General features: G+C 38.9%; 1 protein-coding gene across 8 annotated transcripts in view; it reads right to left on the minus strand.

The window, feature by feature from the left end:
- Positions 1-16,691, minus strand: part of Etv1 (ETS variant transcription factor 1) — a 91,798-nt gene that overhangs the window by 17,644 nt on the left and 57,463 nt on the right. For all 8 annotated transcript variants that reach the window (XM_075948737.1, XM_075948733.1, XM_075948734.1 and 5 more), the window contains one exon: positions 14,766-15,013. In XM_075948737.1, the coding sequence (XP_075804852.1) occupies positions 14,766-15,013 (248 nt within the window). The remainder of the gene's footprint in view (positions 1-14,765; positions 15,014-16,691) is intronic.

Genomic DNA, 16,691 nt, shown 5'->3' on the forward strand with positions numbered 1-16,691 from the left:
AGTTCAGTAGTACAACCTGGCCGTAGGCAAAATTTCCACCATTAGAAAAATAAAATTTAGCACTTATCTGAGAAAAAAGTACATAAGAAGGCATATAGTCTTTGTGCTGAAGACAGTGGAAAATTTACAATTACACATTTTTCTATAACATGATTTGCACAATTTATTAGATAGTGCATAATTCTGAGTCTATGAAGGTAGAGCGATTCTTTCCTGACAGAATTGATAATAGGCCAAATAGTCACCAATCACTTTATTCCAACCTTAAACAAATGACAAAGCCTAAAATTAATTTTTAATGTTGTTCTGATTTATTGCGAGGCAGAAGGTCCCTCAAAACAGGTGGGCCTGGAAGGGACAGTGTTAATGACTGTAGTCAGTGTAACAGCTGCTCGGAGGCAAGCATTTTGCTGTACCCATGTTGACACCATGCCACAAAAATACTCTTACTGACTGCGGCACACCTGGAGTACGGCTGTAAGAACAGCTGGCGGGCTCGGAGGCTGCTGGAGGAGAAGGCAGAGGGCGACGGTTATTACATATAAGTGTGACTAAATGCTCTTCCCATCCCAGGGTGGGAGAAGAAGAAACACAAGTATTTCTGAGGAACTCAGTATACGAGACTGAAGGACACTTAGAGAAAGTGTTCTGATGTGGTGTAAAATTAGTGTAGCCCTGGAAATCTAGACACAGTCAGAGACCTTTGTGCACAATTTGTCTAATTCTGCATCGAGAAATACAGCTGATGTCTTTATTGCTGTTCTTATACTGTACTGTTCTTTGAAAATTCTAGGTCTCTCTAAATAATTAAAACAGATTGTTCTGAAGTTTATTAAAATATCAGTGGCACATAATAAGACTCAGGCCAGAATTTTCATTACAGTTTTCAACAGACCAACATGTGATTTACATTCTTAGGAAGACAATGGGTAACAATTGATGGAGAGAATTGTGCTTTTCCAATTCCTGCCATTTATTACATGAGAGTAAATCAAATTAGCAACTAGTTTTTAAAAGCAAGGCCTTGGCTATCATTTTAAAATCCAGTCTGCCCTTAAAATAGATGTCATTTATAAAGTAGAGAGAAAACAGAAAAAAATTAAATAAAAGAAAGGGGTAGGAGCTTTATTCACATAGAATAACTAAAGTCATGTTATTCTAAAGTGATATCAGTTAATTTATGACTATCAGAGTGGGTCAGACTCTAATCAAATTGTAGAAACATTTCCAAAGTGATTATTCAATCAAACGACTAACATGGTTAATTAGGGGCCGTAAACATTGCTCTGAAGTTCATCAAAGTAATGACTTGCCCAGAAAAATTACCGCTAATTAAATTGCCTGCTGCTTTCATTTCTACCTTATCTAATAATAAAAAAAAGTCCAACTGGTGAGATCTGGCATTCCATTTGAACTTTTGCTAAATGTCCAGCAAAGACCCAAGCTGGGCTTCACCCAAGCGGTGACTTCAAAGGCCAGTGTCTGGTGACAGACAGTGGAGGTGTCACTGGGAAGATTTCCCTTTCCTGTGGAAGGAAGGACAATGCAATAGCGACAGACAGCCCACTGCAGCTTGGCCATCGCAAACGTGCATGACGGTGGACAGACGTCTTCTAGATACACTATCCTATCTGGCATCCTCAGGCTATGATTTTAGGATGACCAGCACAGTACAGTGATGGCTGACAGCTACTTTGTCACCTACCAGGCACAAATTCAAGTCTAAGGTCTTCTGTTTCACGGGAGTATAGCTTCCGGCAGGTTAGTTAACGGCTCTATCCTCAACCCTCTCCTCTCATAAAACGGGAGTGCTATTGATACTTTTAAAGCTGTAGCCAAGAGGCACATATGGAATAAGTTGTATGTATTATTTCCACTAACATATTCAGACAGAAGGAATTTAGGACCTCTTTCAATAATTTACTTGTATATATTTATTTTGTGTTCTTAAATTCCATGAACTTGTTGATTTGTTGCTTACTGTTGCAGTTATTCTGGAGTAGACTGTGTAAATCTATCTCTTAATCAATGATACCTAAAAATATATTGATTGACCAGTCATGAATTTGATTAAGCCAGAATTTCCCCCAGATATTCTGAATACTTGAGGACCCATCTTTGAACCTCATATTTTTGCCATATTAGCCCTTGTTGTTTGTTCTGAAATCACACTGGCTTAAGAAGTTTAAAAGTCAGTCTATAAATTGGATTATGTAAATTGAATTTAGGACAAAGGGTTTTTTATTGATGTAGAAACTTGTGGATCAAAGCGTTCTAAAACTCGATATTAGTGCTGACCAAATCAACGCAGAGAAATCACAGCGCCTGTAATTTGTTACAGATGAGCTCTTGTGGTGATGAAAGCTGATCTAATATGCTGGAAAAATTCAAAGCAGTGAAGTGTGCTGGCCTCTCCGGGCTTCCATGCATGGAGGTGGAATCAAGAACAAAGCAGTCTCCAACCTGCCCGCTTGGGCTCAGCTTCATGGAGGGTCACTACTGAAGGAATCAGATTTCGGTGTGATTCAGAAAGTATCACTTCATATCAAGATACATGTGCAAGAAACTTTTTAAAAAAGTGCTTTATCCCTCTTTGCCTTACTATGCAATACTGTGCTGGAAAATACAATGATGACGTGGGAAGGTTTTCCAAAAGTTTTAGCACAGAATGCAGCTTTGAATTTGCACATCTAATATGCCAGGCACTTCTTTGATTTGCATATTTGCTGCTCAGTTGTACAAAATGAAAATTCCCCTTTAGGGTATCATTTGTGTAAGCTTCCAAAAGCCATGCCTGACCCAGAGAGGAAAGATTAGTCATGATTGGTTAGGTGGGTTTTAGTGGTTGTTGAAACTAGTTTGTTACCAAGTAATGTGTAAACCCGGGATTATCTCATATAACAAACCTAACAAGGAGGTTGAAAAAGAAGTCTCTCCTTCATTTGATGCTCCTAGCTGGATTTCTGCAGTAATAATCAATGTATAACTTAATTCAGCTTTCAAATGTCTTAAGGTAAATGAGAAATCCCAGGAAAGTAGATGTAGCTCAAGACGGTGCCTTTGCTTACATTTGAATTAAAATGCAGAAGTTGACTGGCTGTACACGTTGACTTCCTGTAGGAGCAATGGGACTAAGTAAAATCCACAGGGAGCTACTCGTTCATTCATTCATTCACTCTTAAGATAGGGTTCGTTGTGTCTTTTTGACTGACTGTACCCACTACTGGGACCACGAGCATGAACCACCATGCTAGCTAAGCTCTCTTCAGTATATTTGGATGATGGAAGAAAGTTTAAAATGCTAAATATACAGAGTCAAAATAATGGATTCTGTTAAACATGCATCTGAAAGTAGCATGTACTTTGTAAGGGGTGTGTGTGCGTGTGCTCCCGTGCGTGCACGCACACACATGCATAATGCAAACCTGGAAGATTTAACCACTTTTTGTTAGTACTACTATTTAACAAATTTCTGAAAATCTATGTATTAAATCCTGGTGTAGCTGGGGATATACACAGCGGTAGAGTGCTTGCTTAGAAATGCAGGAAGTAGTTGGTTCAAGACCAAGCACCAAAAGTAAGTAAGTAAGTAAATAAATAAATCCTGGCATGAGCTCTTTTAACAAGCAATGACACCAACTTTAGAAAAAAAAAGAAAAATATTAGAACATTGTTGTTTTCAATCCCTTCAGCTCCTCGAGTCCTGGCTTCACTAGGTTAGACTTGTTTGCTTCCTCTCACTCCTAATCTCACACGTTATGAAATCCCAAAGGGGTGTCTAGGGCATAAATGACACAGCGTGGTGAAGATAGGAATAAATGCTAACACAGAAGCACCCACGCTACCCTCTAACTCTGCTTTTACATTTGACGCATGAGTGCACTCGGTTCTAGTTAATCAGGAAAACTACATTTTATAGTTTCCTAAAAGACACAAGTCATGGAAAAGATGTTTTTGTACCCATAATGTACTCCATATTGGAGAAATCTGCAAGTTATTAAGTCGAAAATAAGTTCCATCAGTTGTATGTTAGACTCTCATGAGAAAGAGGACAAACAAAGAGTTAAAACAGAGAAGTTCTATGAACCGCTGGTTCTCAGCCACATAAATCTGTGTGGAAGGGCTGAAGGGATGTCATGGTGGGTGGTTAGGAGCACCTTTTCTTCTTTTGGAAAACCTAGGTTGCATTCCCAGTATGCACATGGAGGCTCACAACCACCCATAATTCTAATTTTAGGGGACCCAGGTTCCTCTTCTGATCTCGCTGGGCACCAGGCAACACACGTGATATACAAACATACACAAAAACAAAACATCCACGCACATATTATAAAATAAGTGATGGATTTGGAGATGACTTAAGTTTTGAGAAGGGAGTGATGAGTTTAGTATTGCTTCATCCATACTTGGGATATTTCTCAGCAAATGAAAGGAAATAGAGCAAATCTACACTACAGTGAACCAGGAAAGAAAGAGGGAAGTCATGCAGTTAAGTGAATTCAGTATTTCTGAGACATAACAGCAGCATAGTGACAAACAATAGCATATAATTTTCCCTCTGAAACCAAAAATCTTACTCATAAGCTTCTGAGATACATTGTGGACAGTATCACCCACAAAACATGAGCAGGCCTAAACAGTATATGGACATTCTGAACTCAGGATACCATACGTTTCACAAGCTGGTGATTTTGATTAAACTAGAATAAAAAATAAAGTCAAAGAGCCGAAGGTACAGGCATTATCGTGACCTGGGATATCTATTAGAAATCACCATGCCCTGGCAGTTGAGACAGAGCTCAAAGTAAATGTGAGAACCAATGCCATTAGCTGACCCCATGGTTCACAGCAGCACTTTGCGTTGGAGGATTTAGAGCTGGGTACCCAGTCCATCCTAATGTGTTTCCTGTTGGAATCTGTGATTTGAAAGAAAAGTATACTTGGTTTCATCTTTCCTGTGATTCTTACCTTATTCGGCTGTAATATAATATGCATATAACTTGTTCTGCTTGCCTCCAACAAAAATGAAACTAGTAATCAAGTCTAGCATGAACTGGGTCAGACATAGCATACTAGATTTGCATATGTTGACTTTAGTAGAATATTTCAGATACGTCGTCTTATCCTCTAACCTAAATATGAGTTTGACACCTTGTTAAAGGGCTCATAATCTTTGAAGGAATCTGCAGAGATCGTGATAAAGTCATGCCAATGAATGGCCAGCATCATTGTCGGGCCCTGCATATGTGTCAGTCGCTGTGCCGGGCACTTCCGAGCCTTAACCATACTTTATCTTTACAAAAGCACTACCCCCCCCCCCCCGTAAATAAGTAAATGGAGAGCCAAAGGAAATCACAAAGTTTGCTCCATCTGATACAAATATCAGGCCCAGGAGTTAGTATTTTTTGAATGTCAGAGAAGCTAGGTGGTTTTATTGTTTAATGTTGGGCATAAATAAAGAGCAGATTATGTAGATAAAGCAATAAATTAATCAAGGTTCACACACAAAGAGGAGTCAGAGTTCAAAACTCAGAGTTAAAGAGGTCTGTGAAATAATCACAGCCATAGGACTGCTGACTTTTCAGTCTCTGGTTGCTCTGTGGTTATTTTTCTATGTTTTGAAATACCTGTCCATATACAATGTCACGGGCACTATTAAAATCAATTAAATAGAGATATTCACACACATAGTGAAAATGGTAAGCATCTGATTAACCCAACACAAATTGTTTGACAAATATTTCAAGTTATTTGCATCTTACCTAGAAGAAATATTTATGAAACCCATTCCTCCTCTTGCCTAGCTCTTACCTCTTGCCATCCATACTGGCATTTGAATATGAAACTCCTTGAGTACCAAAATATTTTATAAGAATATTTAAAATCCAAAAATATTCACTCCAATAAGCATGCACATGCATGCACTCGTGCACACACAGAGATAGATAGATAATAGATAGATAGTTAGATAAAAGATAGATAGATAGATGATAGATAGTTAGATGATAGATAGATAGATAGATAGATGATAGATAGATAGATAGATAGATAGATAGATAGATAGATAGATAGAGATAGATAGAAAGATAGATAGATGATAGATAGATAAATAGATGATAGATGATAGATAGATAGATAGATAGATAGATAGATAGATAGATAGATAGATAGATGATAGATAGATAGATAGATGATAGAGTTTTGAAAAGAAGGTGATCCTTTCTTTGCCTCTTTTGTTCATCTTTGCTAGCACAGAGAGACAAGGTCAGCGGTCTTTAAAGTGTTTCACTTAATTTCAAATCTCAGCTCCACTTAAAAGAACAGTTACACGCTCATTTCACCCACTTGGGGTAAGCAACTCAAAGCCTGTGTCCTGGCTGCTTTGTTCGAAAAGAAACCATAAATTACACACTATGAAAGTGTACTCCACCCCCTTTTCCAAGCCAGTTCAACTAACAAGCACATTATCCCTTCCCTTCCCCCTTTCCTGCCTGTAAAATCCAACTTAGACAAACACAGTCGGGCTGAGATGACATATTTGAATGGAATTCAGACCCACCAGTTCCTGTTTATGTTTCTGATTTGAGAATGTTGTCTTCTCGTTCACCATACATTAGGGACTCTGGAAGGCCATAAGCAGTGTCAGGTTACACACAGGCAGGACCAATGAGCATTAATCATTACTTCCAGTCAACTGGCAAAAGCAGCAGCTGATGGAACACTAGACCCTCCAGCTCTGTATAAATGACATTCCAGAGAGCCAGGCTGTGTGTGTGTCTCTGTGTGTGTGCATGTGTGTGTGTTTCCTTTCAGTCTCCATTTTATGAATGAAACTCCAGGCTCTATGGAGTCCATTCATGGAATAGAAATGCTTACAAGGCTAGGCCCCTAGGGATCAATCAGTCATGGGCAAAACTGATATGATTGGTTTAAGACAGCCTTCAGCCTTCCATTACTGACTTAAAATGCAGTCCCTGTCCATTTGACCTGTGTTAATGCATAAAGAGTAAATCCAGACTGTAGTCTCAATTCTCAAATCAAATCACTCGCCAAGGCCACTTACAGTAACTGTAGATTTAGAGTATACTGAAGCATTTCTTAGAAAAACTGATAGCATAAAGCCATATCCTGGCTTGGTAGAATTGCTATTTTAACCAGAAACCCACATAAGGAAGGTAGACAATTAAAAGCAGTCAAATTGTGAGGCTGACCCATGAAGACAATTATAATAATGAGATCAATTAGATAAATACCACTCTCAGTTTTCACAGTTGAAGTACCTAAAACATCATCCTGCTTGTCCACAAATCCCTGGTTGAGTGAGAGAAAATTGTCTTTGGGATGCTAGAGAAACAGATAGGAGGTTACCATCTCCCACAGAATCAATAGCTCATTCTTTAAAATTCCCAAGTGATTCTCAACCTGCATTTCTTCAAGCAACAGTGTTAAAAGTTAAAAAAGAGGGAAAAACAAGCCACAGCCTTATATGAAAGAAAATGTGGCCTTAAGTAAGAATATTTCATATGGAACAGGGCCAGAGCTCAGCCTGTGGGAGTGTTACATCTCAGGTACAAAAAGCCAGAGTTCATGGAACCATAATCGTAGTTGTAACAGAAATTACCAAAAATGGCAATGTTCAAAATTATCTAATCTAAGCAATTACAGGCGATGAACTGGAAAGAGCCAGTGCTAACCCAAATAGTGTTACATGGGTTTTATGTGCAATCTGTAACTTGGGCTTTGCCTATTGAGGGAAGAAAGCATATCTATCTTCTGGTGACTTGAGGCCAAATGGGAACATAGCTACAATCAACAGGCCCCGAGTTCACACCTGGGCAGTTAGCTGGGGAAGCATGGCATGCCCAGGGAGGGCAGAGGAGAAAGTCAGAAGCAGTAAAGTTCAGTATGTTTTAAATCTGTTTCCACTGTGGCATTGTGGCAGTTCAGCATTTAAATAAGAACCTCCAGCATCAGCAAATCAATGCTAGGAAACATTACAGCCTTATCTTGTATGCTCCAAATTTAAATAATTGAAGAATCACATGGGAAGAGGAGTGGTAACCCACCATATAAGGCACCACTATAAATATAAATATAAGGCAGATAAATATACGCCTTTTTATGTGGTGTTTGTTTAAAAGACAGGATCTCACTATGTATCCTTCGTTGGCCTGAGGTTTCCTTTATAGACCAAGCTGACCTCAAACACATGAGGTTGTGCTTGTCTTTGCCTCCAGAGTGCTGGAATTAGAAGCAAGTGCCACCAGTGCCAACATCATCTCATATTTTTAAGAATTTAATGTGCTACATAACCTCTATGACTTAATACATTTGAAACCCAACTTGAACAGCCCATGGAATATAGCCTAGCAGCAATTTGAGGATAGATATTAAAATATTTCTTTGTTGATTGGTGATTTAGATTCTGTTCTGGTACTGAAATGCAGATAGCCTCCTACTTAACTTTAACTTTGTGATAGCACAAGAGCAGTATGCATTTAGTAGGAGCTGTAATTCAAAATTTGAAGTCTGGTCATTTCCATGGTTGGGCAGTGGTAGTTTGCTGCAGTTCCTTCTCAGTCACATGACCACAAAGATAGACAAACTATAAGGCTATACTAGTCTTAAGTTACACTGCTATGGAAGTTAAACATATTAAACATATTTTATGTATATTTTTCTAAATGCACTAAGAAGTATAATTTCATCATCCATGAAGGATGCTTCACAGTTTTTTTTTTGAAGAGTTCAACAGGTCTAGATATCGCGGCTTTTCCTATTTTAGGTGTTCCATTCTACCGACAGGAGGTGAACTGAAATAATGAGTGGACGAGCAGAGAAGGTGTACGTTAGGAAGGATGCGGTGGCTCTCACAGCTGCCTTAGGGATTTCAAGCAGAAAAATGTATCCCACCTCTTTGTCCACTTCACTGTCTAAATAGAGCCTAGTTCTGATTACATTTTTAAGATAAGTAAAAACAGAAAAATGGTTTTATCAGTATGAAATCACTGAATTGATGATGGTATAAAAATATTTACCAAATAGAAATTACACATCTCTTGCATTTTGAGAATAATGAAGGCCGAGATTTTATGACGTCTTAGAATATTCCAAAAGATGCCAAAAACCTTTGCTTGCAATGTCCTGTGTTTTACCTGACTCTACTAGACTTTCAATAACTTTTTTTTTATCATTGAATTTGTTGTATTTCCTGGACAATATTTTTTTCTTCCCGAAAACACCCAATCGTTGAGAATTCATGAAATGGTATCTTTGAAGCTAACTTTGCTAGGATATATGTCTCCTGCTGTAAGCAAATACTAAGTTGTTTTGTAAAGATGGTTGGAGTATGCATCTTCCCTATGGACTCCAGAACTGAAGACTTGGTCGCCCACTGTTAGTGCTGTTCAGGAGATGGTGGAAATTAGGAGTTGGAGGAAATCAGTCCACAGAGGAAACTTCAAAGGTCCTATTTGGTCTCCTTCCCTGTCCCTATCTTTGGTTGTATAGGTCAGCAGAGTTAGGACGCAATTTCACTTCCATACATTTAGATCAGTGGTTCTCAACCTGTGGGTCTTGACCCCTTAGGGAGTTGAACAACCTAAGACCATCAGGAAACACAGATGTCTACATTACAATTCAGAACAGTAAAAAGAAAACTGTTATGTTTTGGACTAGCAAGGAAAAATAATTTTATGCTTGGGGGGGCACCACACCATGAAGAACTGTATTAAAGGTCATAGCATCAGGAAGGTCGAGGACCACTGATCTAGGTGTTTAGGATGATGGTCCACCAACACAGAAAAACACAGAACAGTACTTATAATATTGGAATATTCCACTAGACACACTTCTGAAACTGAAGAGGACTCAGAACTCTTATTAAAGTATTGACCAAGGCCCACAGGAATAGCAGACATATCCATCACCTCTGACAGTAGAAACTTAAAACATACTTTAGTTTTAACATATTTAACATGAGGTAAATATTTTAGAAGTATTTATTTTCCCATTTCTCTGCCTACATATCATATTTTTTTTAACCAGCTAATAACAGAAAATCTAAGTCTTTATGTTTTTCTAAGGTGATAAAAGATATCCGTGTGGAAAAATGAGAGAGGTTGTGTAGGTGAAAAATAGATGGACTGAAGAATAATTTGCAATGAAGACTAAAAAGAGGGATGTGCAATTCCACTAAGAGCTTCCTTGCATCTGTTTTAGGTGCTGCAGTACCTCACAAGCTTCCGCAAGTAAAGTGAACATAGCTGACCGGAAGTTACGAGTCTTCTGCTCTGCTTTAAGGGTATGCATCGCACATCAGGATATTCAAATAAAAGTGTGAAGTCTGATAAGAGAACCCATCTCATACAATGGACTTGTAGCTAGTGGGCTATGGATTTGCTTCTCTTCCTTCTAATTATTATTGAGCTTTTGCCAGAAGAGCTTTATCAAGAACCACCTCCTTGATAAACTCAGTTATTTTTCTTCAAGGTTTGTTTGTATTTCACGTGTAGGAGAATTTGCCTCCATGTTTGTACATTCACCACATGTGCACCTGGTAACAACAGAGCTCATCAGCCAACCTTAGGGCCCCTAGAACTGGAGCTACTGACAATTGTGAACTGCCACATAGGTGCTGGGAATCAAATTCAGGTTCGCTGCAAGAGCACTCTCAACAGCTGAGCTCTCTCTCCAGCCATTGAGAAACTCAGTTCGTAAAAATGTTTGAGGAGCTAGACAAGGTGTTGTGTGCCTTTAATCCCAGCAATTTGAACAGAAATATCTGTAAATTCACTGACTGCTAGGTCCACATAGTGAACTCCAAGCAAGATAGAGCTACACCATGAGGGCCTGTCTCAAAAGGAAACAGGAAGTTTGAAAGAAATTTCCTAGAAATGAAAAGGAACGAAAAGAATACAACCTAATCTTTTACAGGGATTGAGGCCTGACAATTCATTCCCTCAAAGCAGTGAGCACCTAAAATTGGAGTAAAATTTGACCACGGGCCCATGTGAGCTACACTCTTCACTAAATTAGGGAAGCTCATAGCCAAAAGCTGAAAGCAGCTGATGCTATTCGAGCCCATGGATCTCATAGAGAGCCTTCAGCTGTACAGATTCTTAATCCACAAGGAGGAAAATTATAATAGTACATGCAAAAATCTGTGGCACACTCCCCTTTATTCTGAACAAATACAATGAAAGACATGGGTTGAGCAATAAGCTAAGAACTACAAATAAAACTCTTAGATATGCTCTGGTTTAGGATGGAACCAATGCTTCTGCAGAGGTTATATACATAAGTGGATGTATATCTGTATACATCTGCTGTATATCTAGGGATGGTGGTCATGCACCAAGAGTAACAAGTACAGAGGCTGAGCAGGAGAGAGTCTGAAAACCCCAAGGTTTACTTTGTCAACACAGTGAGAAGCAGGCCAACTGAAGTTACATAGGAAGACCATCACAAAAATATAAATAAATGGTGAATAATAAAGTGCCTGTACCACTGGAATTCGGAGGTGACATGGGGAGTTAAAACCTGGGCAAAGAAGCTCATACAAGTGGGACGCTGCCTAAAGTAATTGCTTTACATGCTGCAGACGAGGCACTCCACATGTCCTAGCTGTGTGTGCTCACTTGGCCAATGAGTGCAGCACACACACTGAATTTTAGAAGGCAACTGACTAATAAACAAAAATCGGTGTGGTGCTCTACACAGCACTAACTGGCTCGTGGACAGAAACAAACCATCAGAGTCGACATTGTGTTAGCTTCCGAACACAGTACCATGGTGTAACTGCCTAAAAAACTGGCTCCTTGAATAGCTAATTCTTTTTTCTTCTCTGTCTTCTGATCCAAGACATTCCCCCCTCTCATCCCTTGAATAAAGATTTCTCCTCTAATAACATAATATTTTGAATTTTTATCTTAAATATTCGGCAGTTGAAATTGCATTCCTGTAATTATAATTATAACTAATAGACCTTCCATTTCCCATGTCATAATTAATGTCAGGTTTTATTAGAGCACAATCATGCTGTCTTTTCTCTTTGAAGACATCTTTTATTGTCACAACATTTATAGTACATTGAATTAACCAATAAAGTACCCTAGAATCCCTCTGAAGGGTAACTTTCTATCACAAATTCTAGTTTACTTGCTGAGAAAACCTCACTGCTTGTGTTGCTTGAAAATCACTTGTGATGTGTTTCCTGATGTGCTACTGGTTCAAACCCAACAGGAAAAAGAGAGAGTGGTGATTCAATGATAAATACATTAGAGTTCCTAAAGGGTTGTTTAATGTGCTCTTGGGAAAGATGAATGAGCTAATGACAACAAACAGAATATCCAGAGATCACCCCTGTTGGTTGCAACATACGACATACACAACGGATCAACTTCATACCAGCAAAATGTACTTTGATACCAGCAGATTAGTGATTTTTTTCTAAATCATATCCCAAAGTGCTTTCTTTTAAATTACACTCAACAGTCCAACCTTTATTGTGAAACTATTCAAATGAAGCTGAACCTTACAGGCAAAACTGAAATTAGAATTAAGAAATGTTGTACAACTGTGTCGATTTAAAATGTAACGGGGTAGCATGAAATTAATGGCTTCTCAGAAGTTAAGTAGCACTTTATAAGTCAACTGCAAGATACAAGGCACACCTAGGAGAGGCACCCACAGTTATGGCATGGAGCTGGAACTTACATGGAACTAATAAGGGGCAAACATTGTGCTTGTGAGGCACACACAATGGCCAACTAACATCCACACTGTATTTGACCCACAGGTACTGCTGTTATCTCTTACAGACCCACCCATTAATGTTTTGCTTCATTAGAATCATTAAATCTCTTCCTGCTTAGTCACATGGTATAAATGATCAATTCCACCCTATACATGCATGTGTTTTCAATATAAACATCAGGAGACACATGTGGAACAAATCACAGAAGGTTTGATGATTCTCATTTTGGCCACTCTAGATTTAAAAACACATAGTAAAAACACAAAATTTTCAACATATTGCACAAGTCCCATTGATTGGCTATTTGAGCTAATTCATATAATTTCCATCTGTACTTTTCTAAAATTCAGTGATGAATTCAACTGTACTGTAGCAAATGAAATACAGTTAGAGATAAGCCTAATAGCAGTTAAGAGAATTTGATATTCACGGACAGAAAATGTTTCCTACCTGCAGTAAAGTCCATTGGCTTGCAAAGTATTTAATTATGGAGATCCAATAGCAGATGTGAAACATCTCTAAACTCAAATCACTAGGAAGAATTTCAAGTTCCCAAGACGCCCACCCTCACTCAACAGGCAATTTTTCTAAATTGTAAACCATACAAAATAGATATCTATTATTTTCTCTTCTTTGAAAACATATCTGGAAAACAATCCAAAATTCCAGATCAAATTTAGCTATCAATAAAGCCTCTTAGTTCTGAAATAGAATGGAGCCAATGTTTCTACCAAGACTATCCCACCTACCTTCTTACTGTCCCTCAACCTAATGTTTCCCCAGACCTAGAAGGATTGACATACAGACTTAAGGAACCTTCTGATCCTGTGCCCTCTTAACCAGCTAACCCTGGGAGATCCTCTGAACCTAGATGGAGTCCCAAACAGATGCTCTGCCCTCAAGAAACCAAGCCTGGGATGAATCTACTCAAGACCTAGGAGGGTCAGTTGGACAGGTAACTCAGTGTTATTGGGAAATTACTGTGTTTTCAGGATGCTGAGGCATGCTTTAGAGTGGCCAGTGCCCTCAGCCATTTATCTTCCTGTCCTTTGAGGATGAGGCAGAACCTCTAAGTCACAGGGCTGTCTTGTGTTACACTCTGAGGGACATTCACATTTATTCAACTTAAAACCTGAAGGCAGTTTTCTGTTCCCCTGAGCAGAACTGAGCAGTTATTAGCAGGGGTGCAATAGTTCTTTCATAAAGGATGTCCATACACTTGCATCCAGGTGGAAGGAAATTGCAGCGTACTTAAGTATCTCCACATCTAACAGCTACAATAATGTTAGTAATAAAAATTTACAGGTGTGTGGTGTTCTTATAAAAATTACCCTTTACTTCACATGTTATTTCAAAATACCTAGAAATATAAAAAGCTTATGTCCTGATTTCAGAGATGGATAGCAGGAAAAACTCAATAGAGAAAAGTTTAAGTAACTGTTTGAGTTTAAAAATTAAATGTTGGTCAAATTAGGGAGTAACATTTAACTTCAGGATGACCACTTTCCTCTGAAACATGATATGTAGAATTTTCTAGCTCTCTAAGACAAAGCTAAACCCCATGAAAAAAGCTTAAATCTGCTCTTCTTAAATGTTCCCTTTCTAGGTAAGAATTCTTACTTTAGGGCCACTGGAGTATTGACGCCAACATTTTTTTTAAGTTACCTAATATAAATGCCTAGCATAAAAGACTATTACTTTGTAAGCATTGTTTCTAAATAATGCTAACATAGAAAAGAAAAACACAGGAACAAGAAGGAAATTATAATTTGCTACTCTAGGTTGAGTATGTGGCATTTTATACATTGCACTCTCTTTGAACTGGTTTCATTTTCAGACATGATTTTGTCACATGACTAAGTCATTTGATAACCATATGGGATAAAAATCAGAAAGATGCCACTTACAAATCAATGGTCAGAAGCCACCCAGTCTGACGACACTAATCAAATCAACAAGGGAGGAGAGAAGATGGTTTACATATAGTTCCATCCGAGGATAGGCCTACCTGAATCATATGCAAAATCTCTGGGTTCCTGTTTGATCATCAAAGGAGGGGGGAAGCTTTGGCTGGCTGCACCTCCAACCATGGTGTTGTGTTCATAGACTGGGTCGTGGTATTCCTGCTTAAAGCCTTGTGGTGGGAAGGGGATGTTTGGCTCAGACATCTGGCGTTGGTACATAGGACGCCCTTCCCTTGGCAATGTCGGCAGAGGAGGAAAAGAATTACAGGGTTCAGAAAGCTGGCGACGAAACCTGGAGAAGAGAGGAGTGTTTCAGATGAGATGGTAACACAGAACTGCTTTAAAGGGTGGATATGGTGCATAACTGCAGGAGTTTAATACCAACCGGCCCAATGTGCACAGATCTAAGGAACCTGAGAATTCTCCTTCTAGAACTGTAGTGCTATGGCTTTTAAATCACATGATGACGTGTGCTCCCCTTTTAATCCATCCATTGCAAACACTTCAACAGATGATACAATTAAAGGTGTACTGCCAGTAGCTGTAGAACAATAAACTGTTTTGAATAAATATGGGCCCTAACAGCTAAAATGACCAATTTTAAGCTAATTGGATCATTTACATAACTTCTGGAAGAAAAGGTTCTCAAATACTTACATACAAGAAAAAGCAGGAACAACAGGATCTGATCTCAAATGGCATTCTTTCTCTTTAGAGTCTGTCACCAAACTAATCAGCAGCCAGACAAAAACCCATTTACTGGCTTTCCTTCCACAGCCATCAGTAATACAGGAAGCATGAGAAGACTGAATCTTCTCAAAATCAGCATGCCCTTAAATTACTCAGCAGTTAAATTAACAATATGTTCTTGTAGCAAATTTTGGCATTCTGGGGTTTATGTTTCTTTTTCTAAAGACTACCTCTGTCCTGTCAAACAGCACCACAGGACACACACCTGCTTTCACGAGCTCCAAACTATTGAGTTGATCAAACACTAAGCCTATGTACACAGTCGGCCGCCGAAGATGATGATACTAATAATATAAAGAGGATGCGCTGGTCTGGGGTCAGCCAGGCAGGCTGGGAGAGTGCCAGGATGCTCGAGGGTCTAGGCACAGGTGAGGTCCATGCTCCTTCATTCTTGGTAACGATTGGCTAATCACATAATTGTGTATCTCATCTGTAATTTCATTGACACACCACAAAGATGTGAACTAATTAAAGATTTACAAGTGCTCTAAAAATGCTTGAGTGCTTAAAAAATAACCTATAAAACATATCCATAAGCAAATATTAGCCTATTAACCCCCCCACACTAAAACATTCCTGAACCTTTAATTTTGAAAGTTAGCATTTAATTTCAGCAATGTTAAATGAAAATAAGGTAAAAGCCAAGGCATGGCAAAGCGATTGCTTTAGCATTTCGAAGCATACTCCATGCCAGGGCTTAACTCTAGGTATACCAGTCTCTTCCATGGAAAGCATGGAAATTCCACTTACACCTGCACAAAATAAACTTAGAAACTCGGATATTGTGAAACAGCTAGGCTGGCTGGCGCTGCATTCATTTCCCTTCTCTTGCTTATTTCATTAGCCAAAAAAAGAAACAGAAATTATCATTAAGAACTGTCAAGGAGTGAATCAGAAAATTGTAACTTGAAGATAAAATAAGAAGCTGGCTCACTTGTGAAGCCTTAAAAGGAAGCTAATAATGCCTGCGCTGAAAGCTTTGTAAGGAAGCAAGTCATTTGCTCTTACGAGTCAACCTGATTTGTACTTCTTCTTGCTGGAGGCCACTTAGGTGGCAGTGACAAGCTGCCCAGCAAAATGCACAGTCTTGGCGTCATTCTGGTTAGCCACTGACCAATGGGAAAGAAATGGACAAAAGAGTTTGGTGGCCGAGGACAGTGTGTTAATGCACCAGTGGGTAAAAAGAATCCAGGTAGGCATTTGGGGCACCGCTGAGGAAA

Source organism: Microtus pennsylvanicus, chromosome 14, assembly GCF_037038515.1.
Source record: "Microtus pennsylvanicus isolate mMicPen1 chromosome 14, mMicPen1.hap1, whole genome shotgun sequence".
Taxonomy (NCBI): Eukaryota; Metazoa; Chordata; class Mammalia; order Rodentia; family Cricetidae; genus Microtus; species Microtus pennsylvanicus.